Raw genomic sequence first — 23,212 nt, 5'->3', positions numbered from 1 at the left:
CTTCAGTTCCAAATTCATCATAACCTGAAATAGATTGTTTTGGTATTTTTTCATTTAATCCCCAACTTTTACGATTTTGGTAAGCAGTTTCAATTAAATACTGATCAAGCCCTTTTATTTTTTCAGAATAAGTTTCATTCATAGAAAAGCTTATTCCATATCCATTTATTTTTTTTCCATCATTAAACTCACGATTAGGATAGATTCCAAAAGGAGCACTGCAAGCTTTTAAGCTAATGTAGAGAGGAATGTTTTTATCTTCCTTTTGGTAATATATCGGAATGTTAGTCGCTTTGTACTGGTTTTGTTTTGGTTTTCCAAAAGTAATTTTTGAGACATCAAGTTCTTGGAGTGTTACCATTGCGTAACTCATTTTATAATAATATTATATAGTTCAATTTTTTTAAATTTTATTAATTTGAATTTGAAAAAAAATTATAAATATTTATAACTATGATGATGAAAATCTGTAATCTTTGTGAAGAAAAACAGACAAACAATAAATGTCAAAGATGTATCTACATTTGTTGTGATGATTGTATGAGAGAAATTTCACGTCTTAATGGTCATTACAAATGCCCTTATCGCAGATTTGAATCTTTTGATCATTCTATTCCATTGGGAAGGATGATAGATTCATTTGAATCCCTAATAGGTGTATTAGGAATAATAGTAGTAGCAGACGAAAGATTGAGAGAAAGAATAGAGAGAAAGACGAGAAAGATTAAGAGAAAGAATAGAGAGAAAGAAGTGAAAGATTAAGAGAAAGAAATGAAATAGACTAATACTGATTATTTTAAAAAGAATATGAGTAAATAAATTAATGGAGTACTGTCAAAATTGTACATGTGAAAACCCAAGTGTGGGAGTGACAATAAAAAGAGATGGAAAATATATCATGGAAAGCTCATATTGCTGTTTTTGTGGTTGGGGAAGATCAAAGATTGTTTTTTATAGCTTTCTTTTAGGATGACATTTAAGAATAGTATCTCTAATATAATATAGGTTATCATTGTGTGGTTACCAAGGAAAAATAACAAAATGTAAACCAGGCAGTAAAAAATACGTTGAGACAAAAAATGGTAGGACTATGATGAAATGTATTTGTGCAGAATGTGGACATATTAAAACTCTATTTGTTAAAAGTAGAGATTAGCTTATTATAAAATTCATTCTTAAATAGTTATAAATGTGCATAGATAATATTAGAAATATGTTCTGTATTCATGGAAAAATAAAATACCGATGTAAATATTGTTGTTCACCAAAAGGAATATGTATTCATGGAAAAGGAAGATTTCATTGTCAAGAATGTCAAATCAGATTTATTTATTAAAAGCGATTTTATTTTGTAGAGATATATATGGTATTCTTAACTATCTCTACAAAAAAGAATGGAGCGACGGTCTACTTTGAAGAGCCGATCCCAAAGATAAATTATATGAAAATCTTATCTTGCAGCTTATACAATAGCTGGCGTAATCTTGAAAAAGCTGCATCTGCTATTCAAAAAGATAGCAATAATCCTATTCAAACTGTTTTTAAAAGGTTACCTCCTGGTCATTACAATTTAAAAGCTTTAGCGGAAAAGCTCTCTGGACTATTTAAAGAACTAAAAGCTGAAACAAATCAACCTTCAGGGCAACTTGTGATCACAAAAGAAGGGTCAAAAGATATTACAGTTGACCAGCGCATCATTTCATTGTTTAATCTAGATCCAAATGTTGGATCACTAACTTTAGAATCTAAAACAATAATTGAAAGTATAAAATATAAAACCACATACTTCATTCACTGCGATATAGTTGACAGAACAAAAAACTTTTTAAACGGAAAACGATCAGACCTTTTAGCTAAATTTGATGTAAAAGGTGAGCCTTATGAAAAAGTGTATTATTCATCGACGGAAGATTTGATGCGTGACTGCTCGACAGATGATTATGTAAATAGCATCACTCTTAGTGTCAGAGACCAAAATAGCAACCTCTTTGACTTCAAAGGAATGCCACTAGAATTTGAATTGGAAATTAATTAGATCTTTATATCCTCCTGCTTCTGCGTATGCTCACAGTGAATGACAGAGAAAGAGTACCACAAAAATGGAGAAAGTGTGAGTAAACAATATAAATATGTGATTTGAATAACCAATTGTCAGCGAAGTAAATGGAGGTGCTTTTGGATGTCAGGGTGGCCACCTGTGATTCCTAATACGGCACGCGCAGGCACTTTGTTAGGAGTAGTAGGGGATGTCTCCAGTAGACGGTACCCCCGGGGTGAACCCGCTCCGGCCCTACTGTTAACAGGGGGGTGCTCACAGATCTCTCGGGATTTCAAACCTCGGCTCCCAGAGGTTAAATGGGTACGACAGCCGCCTTGTCAGCGGCGCGAAAAGTCCTAGCCGGGGCTAGGCAGAATAATAGCCACCGAGCACCCCCCGACAAGGGTTTTGTCCCTTTTTTTAAGGTCTGTCACGCAATGTCACGCGTGACAGTAACACCACTAGAGATCTCAAACAATAAAAATCTTTCTAACGATTCAGAAAGATTTTCATTTTACAAGAGCTAATAGTAAATACTTCATTAACATGCTAATCGGTTATCGAAATACATGAGAAGACATGTAATAAGCTAAGACGCCTACACAAACAATAATCAATGCTAAATTCAGTTCATGTTTGCTTCTGAATCCATCGTTATCATTTCCGGTATCTTTAACTAATGTAGTAGGTTTAGTCATAGGTTTTGATTTGACCGGTGTGGAAGGCTTTTCAGGATTGACTGTATGTGGTAACTGTACTTTGCTCTTACCTAAATTATGTTTAATGCCAACCGGCTGTTGTTGAATATTCACATCTGAATTTACACCAGGAGCCATAATCGGGGACGGAGACCGTAAGTCTTGGGATCCGCGCGCACCTATGATATGGGACAATTTTTCTATTTTTAGAACAAATTGCGCCATCCTGACGTCATATATCCGCGCGGATCCACGCACATGTCGGGGGCTCTCGCGTGGATGTTGTCACGTTACGTGATCAAATGGTGATAGTTGAGAGACCTTGAGATATTATCTTGCGTATTTTTCATAGCGATGGTAAGGAATAAGGTAGGGAATACGAAACAGGGCGCTTATATGTAGTTTTATGCTCTGAGCTAACGGAAAAGGTGGGTTTTTCAGGGTCGAAAACAAGACTCCAATCTCGCGCTGGGAATGAATAATAAGATCTGCCCGCGCTGTACGCGTATGTTTTTGCGTTTGTTCTGACTTAAGAATATAACAAGAAAACTCTCTACTCTGGTATCGAGTTAATTTGTGAGTTTCTCAGACAATGGTTAATCATAACCAAAACCTGTTTTGATGGTTTCTTATTGTTTCTGCTTGTTTGGTGAGTTTGCAAAAGTTTTTGAAAGGAAAGTCTGACGCGTACAATTAGCTCATTTGCATAGTACAGCTCGTGCACCTTCAAGTCCGAGTCGGTGTTTTCAATTGTCAACAAATCTTGACAAAGATTTCTTTCGTTATCTTTTGTGCTGAGATGCTGCAGCAAATTTCACGAACGCAAAAAAGGCTACTAACATCATGTGTGTTTCTTCAATATAAGCATAGTGAAGTTTTACACTGCGAAAATGAAAATAGACAAGGAGTTTTGACAAGTCGATCAACAAAATCGAAACCGTTATTCGAACTCAGTTGATTAAAGAAAGCGTCATCGTAACTTTGCTGATTATTTCTGCTTTATTCACATATTTTCAGCTTAGCTTTTAATATGTTCTCAAACATTTATCAGTCTTAAACATATTTAAAAACTATAGAGTTATTGTTTGAGTTCGATGCACGTTTTCGCACGAAAGTGCGGCGGAAGTACAATTTGTCATGTTTACTGACTGTACAAAACACGCATCGGTGAGCGCTCTCATTCATTGACAACAGAGAATTTACTGGATTTTTACACGAATAAAACTGATCAGTATCTACGGACGTAAAGTTATTGGGCCTTGATGAAACATCAAGCGTTGCTTACAATTCAGGCGAAACTCAAACTGACCAAACTAGCAATTATTTTGCTTTACTTTTCAGTCGCGATAGACTGGCAAATTCCTCGCAAGCGTGTGGCAAGAGGAGCTAGGAAACTATGAAGTCCTGGAGCTCTGCTATATCTAAATATATCCAGCTAGTGTTTTGCTGTGTAATGGAAAAGCTGTTAATCTTCAACATATGTGAAATTTAAAGTGGAGTAACGTACAGCTCATGTAAAAGAAGCATCCGTAGGAACACAACTTGGTCAGCGCGATATATATAAGCTTAAAGCGCAACATACCTAAATTCGACACTGTCTGATCTTACTTCACTCAAACTGGAGCAGCTTACGATGAAAATACTTAGAAAAATTCCAACAGACGTAAACGCGTTGAGTTGTGGGCCAAAAACATGAAAATGTTCGGGAATTTCGGGCGCCATTTCCCCTGCACGACATCCGCAAAAATCCTCGCAGCATGTACGCGCGTGTGCCGCAGGCGATGGCGCAATTTGTTCTAAAAATAGAATTATTGTCCCATATCATGGGGACAACCCCAATACTAGAAATGGCGCGCGCTTACGGTCTCCGTCCCCGATTATGGCTCCTGTTTACACCTAATTTCATAGATGAGTTAGCTTTCTTTAGTTTATTGTTGTAATTGACTTTGCTTTCAGTATTAATAACCATTCTTGAAGGCATCAACCAAGTTCCTGGACTTATTGCAAGATCTAGTTTTACTTTTGCTTCTTGAACAACAAGCTGAAATCTCTGAACAGACTTGCTAATGTCAGGTTGTGCAATAGCATCTTCAATTAGTGTCAGAAACTCACGCCCGACTTCTTTCGCCGAACCGCTAGTTCCAATTATACTACTTCTTACATTAATGTGTGAACCAAGAATGCAATAAACAAATGCTTCAATTGATTGATTGATTCTTGTTTGACCTGCACTTGTTAACCCATAAGAGACTGGAGTGACAAAATATTCATATTGATGCCTTGCTAAACCATTATCAATATAATAAATAAGGTCACCCTCTATTGCTTTTCCACCTTCATCACTGAATTTATTCCAATCTGGATATCTATAATCGGTGTTAGTAGGACCTAAACCAGTTGCCCAAACATAAACATCACCCAGACCATTATTACTACCTTTTTTAAATCTAAAGTCAGAATTTGGAGCTATTTTGAATTCATTACAAATCCGCTTGTAGGAAGAGATGTCATAAGAGTTTTTTATCACATCAAAAACCGGATCATCGGGTAATGGGACTGGACCTTGAATTCCACCCATCTCAAATAAGATTCGTCGGACTGTGAAATAAACATGAAACCAGAGAAAAGACCTGACTTGTGGTGGCAATTTTAGTTCAGAATCAGTCATACCATCATCAAACAATGAACGAATACTTATTCCACAACCAGCTGTTGCACACCAAACCGCAAAATTAAGTTGCTGTGGCCAATAAGACATGTTAGGACCTTTTAACCAAAGATGTGATTCTTTACCAGACGTATGCCTGACTATATTATGTTGAAAGATATTACGGAACTTGATGCCGAATTTATCACTCGGTGTAAGATAAATATCATGGTTGACCAGTCTATCACCTAATGAGTGTGGATTTTCACTGAATTCAACAGCGGGAATTGATAACTTTGGTCTTGGGTTTAAGGTTAATTCTAAAGGAAAACCTGCAATACTTAAATCCTTTTTCATCTCGTCTTAATAATAATTGCTAGAAAGTAAATTACCCTGTCTATCATAGATGTCTCTTGTCCCATCAGACTCTTTATGCACTACTTCTGTATGGTCAGAGTACTTTACAGCCATAAATTTACTAAAGTCTGCATTTGGAAACCTACTTTTGAATTTATCCCATAAACTCATTTTATTAATACTATATACTAATAAAATGTTTTTAATATGATGGATTATATGGTGGTGGTCTTTCATCCATATTATCCTCGCTTTTTGTTATGAAACAATTTAACTCAATTTTGAAAACAATCCTTTTAGTCGATCCATCTCTTCTGCAATTTGTCTCTTTATCTCTTCTGCGTTTCCACTTTCTACTTCTGGTGAGACTTTTTTTTTAGTCTGAATCTCTCTTTTGCTCACTTCATATTTTTCTACTTCACTCTTAACAAGAAGAAATTCTTCATGACTAATTTTTCCATCCTCTAAAGCTTTGGAGACCAATCCATGAATAATACCAAGTTTCTCACGAGCGAGTGAGACAATCTTTTCATGTTTATCTAATTTCTGATAGACTCTTTTTACTGAAACCCCGACTAAAACACTTGATATTCCAGAAAAAGCTCCTAATGCAGCTAAGGTGGCACCAACTGGTAATCCCACTCCTGTCAGTGCAGTAGCTATTCCACTTACATACATACATACTTTATTGTTACCTCCCCAATGGGGCTTTTCAGGAACAATTACTTCCAGATAGGATGAAAGAAAAGGTACCAGCTGATGCACTGACATAAATTAGGATTTTAAAAGACTTTTTATATCGATCCAAAGTAGCTTCTCGTGCTTTTAATTCTTTTTCCATCTCTGATAAGAAATTAGAGACCTAACTTAGTCTGAAGTTTTCACCCTGTTCAGGTAGTTGTGGATAGATTCTATTGTAATCTTCCATTATACTCTTACTTTTTATTTTTCTTTTTAAATTGTTCAACTGCATACACTACAGCCGCTACTACTAATAACCAGGCATTTTTACTGAGAAAAGAGATAACTTCATCAGCTGTCTTAAATATAAAACTAGCTATGGCACCAATTAAACCTGGTAAGATTTCACCTAGCTTTTTTCCAATAGCCTTTAATCCATTTCCTACTCCCTTTCCTAATTTTGATAATCCACTTTTTAAATTAGAGAGGATGACACCAAGTGTGACACCAACTGCAGATAGGACCGCAAAGGTAGTAAAACCATACTTTTTAAAAATTTGCTTAACTCCATCCCTAAGTGACATTCGTTCTTCTAATCTTTCTTTCACATCTTCATTATTTCTGATTTGTTCCAGTTCTTCTTCAATATTGCGCATAATATTCTCTCTCTCATTTGGATCACTTGTATTTTCCAGTCTCTTTTCCATTTCCTCTATCTTCTCTCTTCGTCTGGTATTTTCTCTTTCAATCACTTCCTGAATTTCTTCAATAGAAGGACCAAGATCATTTTTTATTGTATCAGGTAAATCACCATTAAGTTTATCACCTTTAAACAAAGTATAAGTCCTTGCATTTTTCCTAATCAACTTAACTGTTACTCTATCATACTCATCAATAGTAGCGGTGAATTTATCAGTTTTGGCATTTGGATATTTACTTTTGATTCTAGACTATGCTTCAGCTTGTTTACTTTGCAATGTATTTAGCTTTACTTCCGGATCAGAAATAAAAGAAGTCTCTTCTTCTTCATCTTGTTTACTACCTCTTCTTAAATCATATAATCTTTATGAAAGAATATCATCATTAGATGCTCCTCCACGACTTTTTGAAGTACTGGTCTTTTCTATTAGTTCAATATAATCTGGTTTTTTTTGAAGTAGAAGGATTGGACCAAGAAGGCTTCTTCATTTTTTTATATTTAAAACCTCCAGATGGAGTTTTTTTTTTTTCTGATGTTAAAAGACTTATTTTCATCATCATCTCCATCTCGATCATCATCAGGTTCCTTAAAAGGGTCGTCTTCAGGAAATTCTGCCATTTAATTATCCTTAGACTATGATTTTTAACTTAAATAAATTTACTTGCAAGATAACCAATAGCTAACATTCCTCCACCTACATAGGCCATTTCACCCATTTTCTGACTATTACTTGGCTGATGTGTTTCTCTATATAACTTTAAGGCATAATCAGTATCTGTTAAATTTTGTTCTGCAATTTGACCTTAACGCACGTTTTCCTCTTTCCATTCTTCAAACTTTCTTTGACTCTATTTATTTTTCATGATCTTTTTCGTATTTTTCAAGTGCCCTATCATGTCTGATACGCTCCTCATCTGTCCCTTTTCCACCTAAATATTTAGCAAGATAAGATCCACCAATAAAAGTCGTTGCATTAAGAATTGCTCCTCCAATCATAATTCAATTGATGCCATTATATACTACTAGGTAATACTTTTTTATCTTCTAAGTAACTTTTGAGTGCAATGCTGCCTGCAATTACTCCAGTCCACTTTACATAATTCATTATACTGGAAGATGGATCACTAAGAAAGTTTTCTTTTAAAACCTTTTTTCCAAGATAACCAACGCCAGCGGCTAATCCCATTAAGACTGCTGAATCAGTGACGGTTTTCACAAGTTTGTTGTCTGACATTATAATATTATAGTATAAACTTTTTTTAAATACTTTAATTCATTCCTACTCTTACAGGTATTTTAGATTTAGGCTCCTCCATTGCTCGTTCACTTTTCTCCTCTACTTTCGGTCTCTGTACTTGTACTTTAGGCGGGTAAAATCGATAGTAAAGGTTTACTAATCCAACCACAGTTCCAACAAAAGCAACTACGGTTGTGAATGATAATTCTGGAAACAGACTTCCTCTACCTTCTACTTCAGCCTTTTCACTCTCAATTTCAGCTTCCCTCTCCATTTCTCTCTTTAGTGCCTCTTTTGCCTTCTTATTCTGTTCAGCCAGTCGTTTACCTGCCTTTACCTTTTTTGGATCTTTTTTCTTCTGTTTTATCTTCTCTACAGGTACAGTAGGTTCTTTAGTAATTTGCTCTACCTCTTCAGCTTTCTCTTCACTCATTATAGTATTAGATTTTAAAATAATTTTTAAGTATTATTTTAAGTACTGTTGTAACAATGCTAAAAGGATGTTAGCATCTGCTTAGTGACTGCAAGCAGGCTCTTGTGGACAGTCTGTCGGTTCACTATTCTCTATTCTCTTCGCTTCTAAATCTTTCTGTATTTTATTGAAATCAACATGCTTAGCCACTATTAAGAGACCGCTAGCAAGTGCTACCAGCCTTCCACCTTTTATTACCAGGTATCCAGCAAATGAAGAAAGCTCCTTTTGTAATAATTTATCATCACTAAGTTCTTCCTCTAACTTTACCTGACTGTCCATTGGAATGATGCGACTAAGTACTTTACTAATGATTCCTAAAGATCCTTTTACCATTGTATTATAAACTTGCTGCCCATTTACAGTTTGATAGATACCGTAATATTTCTTTACATCTCTTTTAGAGAGACGGTGAACATCGCCTAATGTCATATTTTTACCTATGTAATCTTTTATGGTTCCTAGTGCAGCTAATACTGCAAGTGCTTCTCGCTCTTCATAAACCTCATTTACTTCTCGTATTTCAGTACTCTCTTCTAATATTTTTTCTAATTCTGTCATATACTATATATGTGCAGGAATTTCTAAATAGATATTATAAGGGTACCTTAAAAAAAAGACAATTTTAGAGTATTTACAAGATTTCAGTAATTTAATATAATCTTTACGATCTTCACCGTCTAAATCTCCACCATAATCATCAAATAAAGTTTTGGTTGAAATTTGTGAGGGGTTATGAAAAGCTACAACAAGAGAGACATTCTCTCTAAATGATTTTGATATTGATGTTAATTGTCGAGTTAAGACCCAGACTGATATACCTTTATGTCTTCCGGAAAAAGCTAGATCAATAAACTGATTTGATCTCTTTTTTAAATCTTTTGATACTGCACAATCATCTAAAATAAAAAGACTATCGGTTCCTGAAAAAAGAGTCATACAATCCTCTAAAAGACTGTCTATTTCTTCAATATTAGATGCTGAGGGAGATAATACAATAAATCTCTTATCTCCATTTGCAAAATTTCTGTAGGTTTTGTTATCCTTATAAGTTGGACAGATTAAGACAATATAATGGAAGACATAACGGAAATATTCACGAGGAATCTGGATAAGGTAATGAGTTTTTCCACAATTTGTTGGACCAGTAATTATACAATGAAATGGAATTTTTTCTCGAAGACTTTCCATATATATATATTAATCTAAAATAGACTTTAAACGTGACCCTAGTAATTCCATTAGTGCATCAGCAACCACAAACATGTAACATGTTATATTACCACTTCCTCCTGTCACCCTTTTGATTAGTAACTTTACACCATCATGTGAACTATTTGAGAAAAATCCAGAATCATGGATATCATTATCAAAATGACTTCGGAGATCAATCCATAAAGCAAATTTATCATTCGTATAAAAATCAACTTCTTTTGCATTTCGATAAGCTTTTCCAGGCAAACGTCTCTTGATACTTTCCCATAGGTCAGGTGCGACAATTCCTTTTGAGTACAGTTGGTTTGGCATTCCATCAATTGTAATATCAACTGAAGTGATGTTTGGGTTTACAAACTTTTCTGGATCTCTAGCTCCAGCATTATAACTTTCGGTAAAAAGACAGAGGATACCAGTCATTGACCTTCTAGGAATGTTAATACTTTCGTTTATGACCGAATCATTTGGTTTTGAAATTGTAAACTCTTTGTGAAGTATAATGTTTTCATAAAAAAATCCCGTACCAACTTGGTATCCTGAGGCTGCTTCTCCAGCAAGGTATTCACTATGAATACTTCCATATTCTAATTCAAGATTGGTCATTTTATAAGTCGCTTCTGGAGTATTTGAACTATATTCTACAACTTCACCAACTGGAGCTAAAGTTAATTCAAATCGTAAGGTATCAGGTAAGGCTTTAAGGTATAAGACTCCATGATCATTTAAGATTGGATGATCTAGTGGGATAGTATATCTATTATTGTGAACTGCTGCTAAAGCTACCTTTGATGCATTTGATGTAGATTTATCACCTGCATTTGCTCTGAGTTTTCTCATATTTTCACCAGAGACACCCTGACTTAATAAATCATAATATTCTTCTTTATTCTTATAATAATCCTCATAAAGTTTGATGAGATCATAACGTTGGGTATCTTGTAAAACCTCCCCACCAAAAATTACTTTCATAGATCTGACTAATGCTCTCCCAAAATTGTTAACAAATTTATTGTTAGCATGACCTGATTCGGTTAAGTTAAAAACTAACTTAATTGTTCTTGGTACAAGAAGTACATTTTCGGAAAGCTTTGGAATATCAACGTATAGTTTTTCACCTGGATTGGCAGACGATGGATTTAGAGTTATCCGATTAATTGTGTGTTTTGATTTCAGACCAAAAGGCTTTTTAGGTAGACGGTTTGCATCTAACTTTTCTGAAACTGTGACTGACATATATATTGTAAATAAAAAATGTTTTTAAAATAAGTATCATGAGTAATTTTAAACTATCGAAAATATATTACAGTACTGAAGGTTATTGGAAAGGATATTCAGCAATTGCAAAATTAGCAGAGGCGGCTAATGTATCTAGACAAGCAGCAGAAAGCTGGTTGAGACGGCAAGCCTTATGGCAGATTTATTTACCTCCACCTAAATATATACCGAAACCACATTGGAATGTTGACAGACCAAACAAGATACATCAAGCAGATTTGCTCTTTCTTCCTCATGATAAAGTTGGGAGAAAGACTTATAAGTATGCTTTGGTTGTTATTGATATTGCAAGTAGATATAGAGATGCTGAACCATTAACCTCTAAAAGTTCAGATGAAGTAGAAAAAGCTTTCAAGAATATTTATTCTCGAAAACTTAAGTGGCCAGAAACCATTATAGTTGATCCTGGAAGAGAGTTTATGGGTAGTGTCACATCTTTATTTAGGAAGCATAATGTCTCTATTCAGCGGAGTGAAGCTGGAAACCATAGAGCTCAAGCTTTTGTAGAGAGAGAGAGCAAATCGAACTTTAGCTGAAAAGTTATTTAGTCATCAATATGCACAAGAAATGATAACAGACGATAGATCACGAGTTTGGGTAAAGCGATTACCTCAAATTATAAAAACTCTTAATTCCACTCCAATTAGAATAACTGGTAAAGAACCAAGTGTTGCTTTAAGATTGCGAGAAGTAGAAATTACTCAGACTAAATATAAGAGACCAGTAGGTAAAGATGAAAAGGTTTTACCACCTAGTGTAACCGTAAGATATCTACTTAACCCTGGAGAAGATGAAGGTGGTGAACGACGACTGCAACAGATCCAATCTGGAGTTTAGAGATTTATTATTTATCTAGAAGTGTCCTCTCCTCTGGTCAACCTATACTTTATTACCTACTGGATGGTCCCAAACGTAGTTTTGTCAGAGAAGAGCTTCAAGTTGTTCCTGAAGATACAGAATTACCACCAAAAACTGTATTAAATAAAAAATAACTTAAGGATAAATATCAAATATTAATTGATGAAACCTTATGCTAAAAAGATTCTTGGTGAGAGTCTCTCCAGTGATACAGATCTGAGTGATACTGATTGGTGTCAAAGTGATTCTGATACTGATTCTGATTCTGATTCTGACTTTTCACAGATTTCATATGGTGCTAAGTAATGTCCATAGGCAAAGGTACTGATTTTGTCCTCTCTTATTATTCTTTTATCGTCGTCTGCTGAGAGTGCGATTTTATTCACACTCTCAGTGTACACTGTATGACCTCGACTTCTGAATACATTAATCTCTCTCATTTGTACTTCATTATCAAAAAAACAACTTTTGTAATTTTCAAACAAAATTTTATTTTTAATAACAGCTTTACTAATTCCTTTACATTTCTTTTTTGTTTCGGTTTTTATTTTTCCAGTCTCTTTATCTGATACTCCCATTAAATATGCATAGTTTTTTGCTCTTATTCCAACAAATTCAGTTGCTGGTTTTCCACCTAATTCATCTTTAAACATTCCAATTACCTTTTTATTTAAACCACTCTCTATACCTGACTTATGATCTTTTGGATAATCTGAAGTATCAAACTTCTCATGTACATCTGGTGCTATCGCTTTGTAAGAGTCTTCTGTCTTTATCTCATAAAAAAAGACTATCAGTATCCGTAAACAAGAGTTTAAGATTATCTTGACCAAATTTTGGTATCATGTAATTATAATGAAATTCATACATTAAAGTTTTACTTAAATCAAGAATACACATTCCTAAATAGACTGGTTTATTAAATTTAATCTTATTTTTTGATAGATGAACTGCCCCCAAATATTCAGAAAATATAGTATGACCTTTATAATTAAGCTTTTTTGTAAAATAGTTTGCACTACTTTCACTAGTTACTAAACGAATATCTCCTCTTTTACGAATGTTTTTCATGGTCTTTCCATAGACTGAGTTATTCAATAACTTAAAAAAAAATCCATTTCAAAAGCATTTTTACTCTTTGCTTTTAATTCTGTATTTAAATCAATATAAGGTTTCATCCATCTGTCTTCTCTGAAAGAGATACCTCTATGTATCTTTTTTAATTTCATTTCTAGTGAGAGATACAATAGTAAGTTTTTATAATGAAGAATATATTTGGTCTTATTTCTCAAGTTGGGGATTAATTTAGCTACTTTATTAACTATTAGAGTTTCAGGTGCAAGTGGGTAATCATTATGTAAATCATGAAGCTCTTTTGGGTAGACTAAATCAACTTCTAAAACACAGGGATAATCTCTCCAATTTTTTAATTCTGCTTTTGTCATCCATTTAAAACCACCTACTGGTAAAGGTTGACTCATTGCCCAACCATAAAGATTGTTTGCATCTAAGTAGGCTAAATATACTTTATCCTTCTTTTTATCATAATTTATCATATAGGGGTTATTTGCTTTTCCATATCGATTTGAAATAGTAGCTACTCCACTTCTAATACCCTCTTCGAAAAAGAGTAACATATTTTGATCTGTTAGCAATTCCAACTGAATTTCAGTATATTTTAAGATGGCATCCCAAGCTAATCCTGGTGATGTGTAATAATGAGCGGGATCTAAACCATAATTTTCTTGCTCTTTTGGTAAAAATGAAGCTAATTGATCAAGAGATTTTAACATGAATTTACTACTATCAATAAATCTTAATTCAATATAAATTGGATGCACTTTACCTTCTTTATCCTCATAAAGATCAACTTGTATTTTTTTAGAGAAAGAGATATATTTTTCTTCATTCTGAGCAATACAATTAAGTCTTCCCTTTGTCTTTCCAATATTCCTGATAAAAAGATGAGCATCATATCCACTAAGATTATGGAAAATGACTGGAATGAATTTAGGTACTTTACAACTTAAATTACATGATTTATGTGCTGCTCCCCTATACTTTCCTGTTATGTGACAGTGATCACGTACTTTCTCATTTATAAATTTTTCTTCACAAACAGAGCAATAATCTTGTGAGTTAAAATTTTTCCAATTAACATTAGAAAGATCGTCATCTTGCTTTCCACAACGTAAATGTGTCGCTATACCGTTACAGGGAATTTTTATTTCTGTAATTTCTTTTTCACAGATATGACAATGTGTCTCTCTGTTAAATGCTTCTCTGTCATCTTCAGCGAAAATCATCTCTGCAGGAGCTTTTAAACATTTATTATAAATCTCTCTTGCCCCCTTTTCTGAATTTTGGATAAATTTATCAATTAGATTATCTTCTGGTGAATCTAGTGTGCAAAGCTCTAATATTGGTCAAAAGACATTATCATTAAAACATTTAGTATACATACCAAAACCAGATGGATTATGGTGTTGATATTTATGATTGTAACTCTTTTCTTTACTTGGTTTACAGGTACTTATCTTTTCAAGAAAGCACTCAAAATCTGCATAAATTGCAAAAGGAACTCTCATCTTGCGGTGATAGTTTTTAAACTTAAGAATATAGTTTCTATTATCAGGCATTTGTATTCTAACTTCAGCATGATTTTTACATAGCACTTTATGTTCTTTGTAAACTTTTTCATTATTGGTTGAATAGAGACATCTTCGACAAAAATATCTTTTTCCATTAGTATTATCTGAAAGATGTGAAATTAATCTACTTAGATTTTTAATCAAACAATAATGAGTATTATCATTTTCATCTTGTATTAGTAATAAGTCAATAATCTTTGTCTTATTTTCATCTTTATTAGTGGTTCTTCCTATAGCAAAACCACTCTTTTCATCATAGATTAATACAAAAATACCATAATCATTCTGCCGCTCAAATTTATCAATATTATTTAATTGCATTGGAAATTCACATCCATCCCAATTAAACTTTTCTGCTTTTTCTCTTAATTTTTTATTAAGACGTTCAGGTTGTACCTCTCTAGGAAAAGCACCTTCAGTTACAGACCATTTAAAACATTCATGATCATTATAATTTTTAATATTAACTACTGCTTTCTTTTTTGCTATAAAACTTGGTAGAGGAATGAAACTACTACCTGAAAGTGGTTTGTATGGAACCATTCCAATATCAAAGCTTACAACATAGTCAAACTGCCATCCAGAACCTTGATTTAATTAATTCAAGTATTCTTTCTATAATAGTTTTATAAATTTCATCTAGATCTGATGATACCGTAATTATTTCTGGTTTTTTTGTACCATGAAAGTATCCCGTATTTATATCATCTTTTCCAGTCGTTAGATTGTGTTTTTTAAAACGACAAGATAAGATTAAACTAACTTTAATTGGTTTCTCTGTTTTATCTATTATTTCAAAAACACTCTGTTTAATTTTAATAAGATAATCTTTTGGACCATAACCTTTTCCTCCTTCAATTCTGTATGTTTTTAGACTTTCGTTTAGTGCTGATATTTTTTTTACTTCAGTTTTAGATTTTTTTAGGAATTAGTTTAACTTCTTTAATTTTTGGTTGATGAGTTATATCTGATCTTAATTGTGAAGTTGATGGTAAGGGTTCAGTCTGTATTTCTTATCTAGTTTCTTTTATTGATTTTGCTAATTCTTCATTCTTTTTAAAATAGCTATTATATATTCTTTTTAAATCATTTGTCTTTTTTTCAAATGATCTTTTTACTGCATCTGGAATAAAGTAAGAAGCATATTCAGTGTATTCATTTAACTCCTTTTTAACTGATCGTCCAAGATAGGATGATGCTGCTTTCAGTGTACTAAACATTATAATATCTATTAATACTTTACCTCTAAGACAAAATGAAATCAATTATATTAAGCTATTTAACCGGTTTAAACCGGTTTTGACTGGTCTAGACTAGTTTCACTGTAAATTTTGCTCATGACTCACTTCTCCTCTGAATTGCACTGATTTTTGCTCTGATTTGCTCTGAAACGGTCCAGGTGTTAGTATCATATACACTACTATAGCATTGTGTAGTTAAATTTCTTTACTAGCTTTTTATTATGCGGACCCTTGTCTAGGCCAAAACGTTTTTCAATGGATGGGTTGAACTTTGAATTATTTCTTGCGTTGAGCCATTTGATAACCTCAGTATCGAAGGAAATTACAAACCGACAATCTTTGAATGAATGGTCAACGGAATCTTTTTCTCCACAGTATAAGCAGTCGTCATCTGGTTTGATGCCCAAACAGCATAGCTCTTTTTTAGTAACTATAATGCGGTGAATCAGCTTAAACTGAAATTCTTTTAACTTGGTTTCTTTGCAGAGATTTTTGATCGAGGTAAATGCTTTTTTCCAGGAGTCTTCATTCATATGCATGGTGGATAGATTTTCGTTCCATCTTTTAGGACCTGTATGTTCAGCTGTATGGGTCTTCACATTTAATAGTTTGTAAAAGTCGCAGGTTTTGGCCTTATTTGAAACAAGTTGTGGGGATTCATTTAATTGGATGATAAAGTTTTCAGCAGAATATAATTCCTTCCTGGTTGGATCACTGAGTTTTGCTTTGTTTAGTAGATCCTTTGGAATAGCACGTATGACCTGATAGTATTGAAGAAAGTTTGATTTGCACGAGTATTTGTTGTTAAATTCCTGATACGACAATATATGGCCGGCGTCGTCAAGAAGGTCTTGGATGGATAAGATACCCTTGTTAAACCAGTCCCTTAAAAACAGTGTTTTACCATCTACAAGTATCTCTTTATTATTAAACAGAATTAAATCCTGTGCTTGATCGAAATCATAAAGATTTTTCAATTTGTTGAAACATTTTAAAATACTTTGATAGAACGAGGGCAAAGTGTTAAGGTGTTTTGGATCGTAATTACACCTTATTAAGAAATTTAGTCCTCCTAATTTGCGTGAATAATAGTCTGGGACTGTTTTCCAATTTTGCCTTCCGGGAGACAGGAGTCTAGTAATCCATGCTAGCTTAAGAGCCTTAAACATGATCTCTATATCTATCATGCGTAATCCGCCTTTGTCCAGGTCCTGTTATAGTCCGGATCTTTTAATTTTCTTTCTTTTGTTTTTCCAAAGAAATTTAAATAATTTTGTTTTCACTAAGTGTGCGAAACCTTCAGGAATGTTGAGGATCGAGGATGAATAAATTAGTTGTGACAAACCAAGTGACTTTAGTATCATCACTCTACCAAACAATGTAAGATCTCTCGCTCTCCACATATCAAGTTTTGTTTGCAGCGTTTTTAGTTTAAGATTGAAATTCCATTCGATATTTCCTTTCACCTCATCGGAGATAAGTATTCCTAAAATTCTAACCGGGGTCCGAAGCCATTTTTTGAGTTTGTTTTTCTCCCACTTTTGTGTTTATTATTCTTCACAACACGTACAGTTTTGAAAATTGGGGGATATCACTCGGATATTCCCCAGTTCTAGCTGGGGCATAATCACTCACGTGAAGCGTTTAGACCAATAGCGCGAGCGAAAATATTTGATGGATTATAACTACAGTTATAGCTCCGACCCTGTAGCCGCATCGCACGATAAAAAGCCCGAATGGAGCGATCGTCCTAGGCATCAAATCCCCGTCTCTTTCCCGCATTCCCCTCCTCCCCCCCCCCCCGCCCCCACCCCGCGCGGGATTTACATTAGGGACTTTAAGCAGCGGGAACGCGGACGGCGACGGGGACGCCGAAACCTGTGAGAAGGCTGGGGAGAGAACGCCGTTGTGGCGGGAATTCACAAACATTAAGCAGCACCGTCGGAAACCGCGGTTTCCGCACTATCAAGCTTATTGACATTATCGATATTCGTCCTCTGTTTATCAGGATGAACTAGGATCACTTCATTGAAAGAAGTTCGCAATCAACTCTTGATAAGCCACGATGAAGGTGTGTTAAACGATCAGGAACTTCTACTCTTGTACGATTTAAACCGGTCGAATGATCTCGATCAACCTCATGATTCCTTTCCTGATTTTAACTTCGATGTTTTGAAGACGACGAGTGCCGGTCCGAATTTCGCTTCCACAAACGCAACTTGCCCCTTCTCGCTGAGTTGTACAATGAAGTAAACGAACTTATTATCAGCAGATATTTAATCAGACTGGTGCGACAAATCAGCGTGCCGACTCATAAAGATCTAAGTAAACCACTGATCTTACGACTGAAAATGGAGACAGCTACGCAAGTTTTAATGGTGTCTACCCTTTCAAATGTCTTAGAATTTCACCATGATGAGCCATTTGATATTTGAGTACTTCTCGAAAGGAAAAATTTCGATTGAAATTCGTGTAAGTTGTCTTTATTTACATTAGCTTTCAAAAAGATATTTCACGGTACTCACATGTTCGCCGACTGGCTTGAGTTCGCTTCAGATTTCTCGACGTTTCTTTAAAATGAAATATCTCACATAACAAGAGAAAACAAGCATTAAAGTTCCTCGAAATTAGTAACACGGGTTATTTAGCGTTGACACAGCAGAGGAAACGAAAGCAAAAACTCACGTTTTCAGACAACGCGAAATGAGCTTCACTCACGTCGGGCCCGAACGCAGAACGTCAACTTGTTTCCCGCCAGTCATGCGCAGTGCACCTTTTGGCTTTTCCCTGATCTTATGGCGTTCCCGTCGCCGTCCGCGTTATCTTTGCTTAAAGTCCCTATTGATAAGTGCGTTACTGCATCGTTGTTTTCTTAGCTTCCTGCACTTTCTAGGCACGCAACAAGACAAACCTGACACGGAACGTTTATTTACCTGTAACAATAGCTTGTATGGGAGATTTCTGGAATGTTCTTACACCTCGATAACAATAGTGGAATGCTCTTGCACGTTTTGCGTCCTTGACTGCGTCATGAAAATTACCTGTGGAGAGTGGCAATCTAGTGAATAACGTATTTATCGATTATTTGTAAGTACGTAAAGATTGTAAAGTGCTACTGAGCATGAACAGAATAAAAACATTTACTAGACCAAGTTTGATCGCACCGGCCAGTACAATGGACATCTTCCTTCCCCAGAATTTTGAACAGCTGTTTTTAACTAGTAAAATGGTCTAGTTCAAGAACACAACACGATGACATTGGCCGAGCTCGTATTCGAAACAGTTGATCTGAAATCAGGGGCACGTCATACACGTGATACAATAACTATCTGTCCACTGCGGTTCTCATCAAAAGCTAAAACATTATTTCATGAAATTACTATGAAACTCCTCACCAATTAAATTACCAAACGCGATAAAGACCTGATTTCTCCTAAAATATTTGATACACATTCAAGCACTGAAGAAGTAAAATAAAGGAGAATAAATATAACCGTCAAATAGCTAAAGGACATTTTCTTGATGTACCACCCAATTCTCAGAGCTGAAATTGTAAGAAATATTTGGTAATTACAAGTTAGGAGAATTGATATTTTGAATTTGGTTTAAGTCAACTAAGTTCAATCGAGTACAAACAATTGTGCGAACTCACCCATTGAAAAATGAGAGGCCGCCCTTCTGGTGTAAAAAATGGCGTTCAAATCGTCATCTTTGCAGTTTAAATCAACCTCTTCAGTGAAGAAACTTAACGGATTTCCACATTCATTTTCCTTACACTCAGCATCTCTTTTTTCTGTTGCTATCAGACACAAAGCGTTTTCTGAGCTGATTTCAGTAATGATCATAACTACTACAGTGAACCAATGAGAACGCAAAACAAAAGATCGTGACGGGTATCAAGTGCTGAAAAACACACTTGACCGGTATGAATGGCTTTGCTTTTGCATCTAACCCCAGTTGTTCAAAGGCTGGATAAATACACCGGATAAATCGCTATCCAGTGGATAAGTGTTGGCAAAACAAACTACACTATCTACTGGATAGTGATTTATCCGGTGGATAGTGTCATGCACCCTTTAATCAACTGGGGCCTGATTGGTTAAGATGGTTACGTGCAAGAGCGTCGATGTAACCCTGCTATCTTTTGGTTTTTACTAGCCCTTTCCATGCTCTCGGTCAGTGGGGACAATCGAAAAAGCGAGCGGGCGACGAGCGGGATCAGCGACGAGCGGGATCCGTGAGAGAAAGACCCCGCTCGTCACCGCCTGCTCTCCCGATCGTCCCTACTGACCGAGAGCTTGGAACAGGCTAGTTTTTACAAGAGCATTTTCCCGTTAAAAAAATGAGCGATAAATAGATTTGTAAGACAAAAAAACTCCGATCATTCAGGAAAAAACTTTCCACAATTAAGGTTACCGTATACCTTAAGAGGTGTCTCGCGTTACAGAAGGTAACGTAGAAAAATCGCGCCCGGAGAAAAATATCTGGAAAAAAATTCACAGGTACGTTTTTGTTGTTTATGTCAAACTAACTACTGTCCAAATTTGAGAGGGAGCGAACAAATTCCCTTTAACTTGCAGCCTTCAAAAGGGACCCAAAAGACATTTGAAGCTCACATTTTAAGGTCGTGAAAAATTCGAAAATTCATTTTATTTCAAGATTCTTGGTATTGTGTGATAGCCAGCCGGCTCTATGAGCTTTAATTTGATATAGGGGTTTAGGTATCTGCAGTTTAAACCGGACGCGCTACATCGCTTGGACGCGACACACCTCTAAAGGTGCTCTCAGAAAGGTATACGGTAGGTAACCTTAAACTAGCTCCAAAATTGCAAATCTGCGAATAAAATCTCATGCCGTACTTTGTTGCAGTTTTTACTCGTCTACCATTGTGTCACTGTCAAAGTCATTTCTTATAAAGCGCTCGGATTCAGTACTAATCATGCCGCAAAAGTCTGTGTTAATCTTTTCTGTTCAACAGGCTAAATTCAGTTTATTTGTAATAATTGCTTTTGCAAGATTATTCACGTAAATAAAACTTTTCAATCTTCAAGGCGACAACTATATCTTAGAAAATGATGAGGATTATTTTTCAAGTCGCAAAAACACATGGTGCATTATTTGGCACATTCTTTGGCATAAATTTAGTATATCGAACCAAAACACGAAAGTTAGCTAGAGAAACAAGCAGGGACATACGTCGTACATGGACAAAAAATAAAACTCAACAGAGCGCTGATTCACCTGTGACATTAGCCAGCAAGATTTCTGTTGCAATGTTTAGATTCCTGTGTGCTTCAGGAGAATTACCTGTGCAAAAAGAGTAAATAACTCGGTAAAAATCACAGGTATGCAGAGCGCACAGAGAGCCTATTTCATCTGGGCAGAGTAAAACTGCTTATGGTAATAAAAAAAAAAGCGCGAAGTTTCATAAATCATAGTTCGTAGCAAAAGATTATAATATATAATCTCCTCTTGGCGGCAAACAGGAAGCTTGCCCATCGTTAACTTCTCCCCTTCAATATATTCAAATTAGTCAAGGGTAAGTGGGAGCAATTCCCGGTTACCCTTGTATACCCTTCAGGAATCTAAGGAGGAAAAGAGAAATGTAACTCCCCTTCCCCAAATCAATAATGACTTCGCGCTAAAACCAAAACGAGCCATTTTTCCATCATTGGAATTGGAATGAGCGGATGGATGGTCTTAAATTTTCAGTTGTCCAAGATCAAAAGATTGTATTCCAAGAACACAACATGAGGACCCTGACTTGACTGTTATTCAATCTTTTGATCTGTTATCCAATTAGTCTGACATTTTATTGACTATCATCCATTATATTTTCTATTAGGTCACTGAGGCTCAGGAAAGAGTAAGATTGGTATTAATACCTTGCCATTTGAATTAGCAAAAGTGATGAAGTACTGTTTTCCTCTTACAGTATTAATACTCAGTCAACCAGAAAGGTGAGGAGAATAAACGTAATTATCAGAGATGATGTAATACCAAATTCTCAAAGCTAAAAAATGGGTTTCAGTGTTAGGAATTTAAAACAATGGAAAATTTATTTTTAGAAGACCTGAGAACATGGTCAAGTTTATTATAATTAAGGTAGGTAAAGTCTTCATACAAGCCAAGTGGCCCATCAGGCAGGAGGTTATACCGGTTTCTGTAGCATGAAGCGACTAGGAGTATTTCTATTCCCCCCTGGATGGGATACCAGTCCATAGCAGGGTTACCCCTAGCATCAAAGTTGCTAGTACCCATTTATACACCTGGGTAGAGAGAGACTAGAGAGGCACCTTGAGAGTAAAGTGTCTTGCCCAAGAACACAGCGCAGTGACCCTGGCCAGTGCTCGAACCCGGACCGCTCGATCAAGACCGCACTAACCAATTGAGGCCACCACGACTCCACTTATTGTTACTAAACTGGAAATCAAATAGTGGCCTGAACTCACCCAGAAAGAAGTGAGAGGCTGCCCTTTTCTTGTAAAGAACAGCGTTCAGTGCGACGTCTTTGCAGCTCACTTCAATTCCTTTGGTGTAGAAAACGGCGGCATTACTAAATTCATTTTTTTTGTACTCAGCATCTCCTTTCTCTTCATTCTCTTGTGCTATTTCTATGAGAAACAAAATACAAATTGAATGATGAGAATTAGTGATTTTCAGACGACTACCGATTGCGTCCACTTTTTTTTCTTTCAGCGTTGAGGACAATCAGTCTGATTTTAAGTCGCGATCGGTTAGACTGTTCACAGCTTCCCTACTTTTCAACGCACGCGAAAGAAAAAGCAAGCACGAAGCAAGCGCGAAGCACGCGGAGGTAGGGGTGGGGAGGCGAACGAAGCGAGCCATACGAAGAATAGAGAGTCTGCAGCTTTGGAAAAAAGTGGTTTTATTAGGCCCCTCCCCTTGTTATCGCCTTGTCACTAACAGCTCCGCCTCTTATTAAACAAATCGGACCAATTAAATTTGGGCGGTAAATTGCTCGTTTAATTAATTACAAGTCCAGTTTGCACCCAACAACACGTACACTTGGGAGTTGAGGATATCGTCTTACACGACCGTTATTCCAAAATAAACCTGCAAATAGGAGGAGAAAGCCGAAATCAAACGGTCTTTTCGATTCTTGTAGGATATGCACTTGC

At 35.5% G+C, this 23,212-nt stretch overlaps 3 protein-coding genes, 1 long non-coding RNA gene and 1 pseudogene across 5 annotated transcripts in view; all 5 read right to left on the bottom strand.

Moving 5' to 3' along the window:
- The window catches only part of LOC110048450 (uncharacterized), a 33,828-nt gene that overhangs the window by 7,298 nt on the left and 3,318 nt on the right, over window positions 1-23,212 (bottom strand). For both annotated transcript variants that reach the window (XM_089271635.1, XM_089271636.1), the window contains 4 exons: window positions 22,523-22,684; window positions 21,312-21,377; window positions 19,723-19,869; window positions 19,004-19,111 (listed from right to left, as the gene is read on the bottom strand). In XM_089271635.1, coding sequence (XP_089127761.1) covers window positions 19,004-19,111; window positions 19,723-19,869; window positions 21,312-21,377; window positions 22,523-22,684 — 483 coding nt within the window. The remainder of the gene's footprint in view (window positions 1-19,003; window positions 19,112-19,722; window positions 19,870-21,311; window positions 21,378-22,522; window positions 22,685-23,212) is intronic.
- LOC149105721 (uncharacterized) lies at window positions 4,512-5,494 on the bottom strand. The gene has a single exon (XM_089271638.1). It carries the CDS (start codon window positions 5,492-5,494, stop codon window positions 4,595-4,597), a length of 900 nt encoding a protein of 299 aa, XP_089127764.1. The 3' UTR covers window positions 4,512-4,594.
- On the bottom strand, window positions 6,667-8,791 carry LOC149105720 (uncharacterized). Its single transcript, XM_089271388.1, has 2 exons — window positions 8,411-8,791; window positions 6,667-7,371 (listed from the first exon to the last, which is right to left on the bottom strand). Exons 1-2 carry the CDS (start codon window positions 8,789-8,791, stop codon window positions 6,676-6,678), a joined length of 1,077 nt encoding a protein of 358 aa, XP_089127514.1. The 3' UTR covers window positions 6,667-6,675.
- Window positions 12,255-13,144, bottom strand: LOC149105719 (uncharacterized; annotated as a pseudogene).
- Window positions 18,538-18,964, bottom strand: LOC149105718 (uncharacterized). The gene is made up of 2 exons (XR_016201553.1): window positions 18,756-18,964; window positions 18,538-18,640 (listed from the first exon to the last, which is right to left on the bottom strand). It is a non-coding gene; the product is annotated as an uncharacterized LOC149105718 (long non-coding RNA).

Source organism: Orbicella faveolata, unplaced genomic scaffold, assembly GCF_042242905.1.
Source record: "Orbicella faveolata isolate gen_17 unplaced genomic scaffold, um_ofav_v1 contig_34, whole genome shotgun sequence".
In the NCBI taxonomy this organism is placed as follows: Eukaryota; Metazoa; Cnidaria; class Anthozoa; order Scleractinia; family Merulinidae; genus Orbicella; species Orbicella faveolata.
The sequence above is the reverse complement of the archived record's forward strand: the minus strand, read 5'-3'. Positions and strand labels throughout refer to the sequence as shown.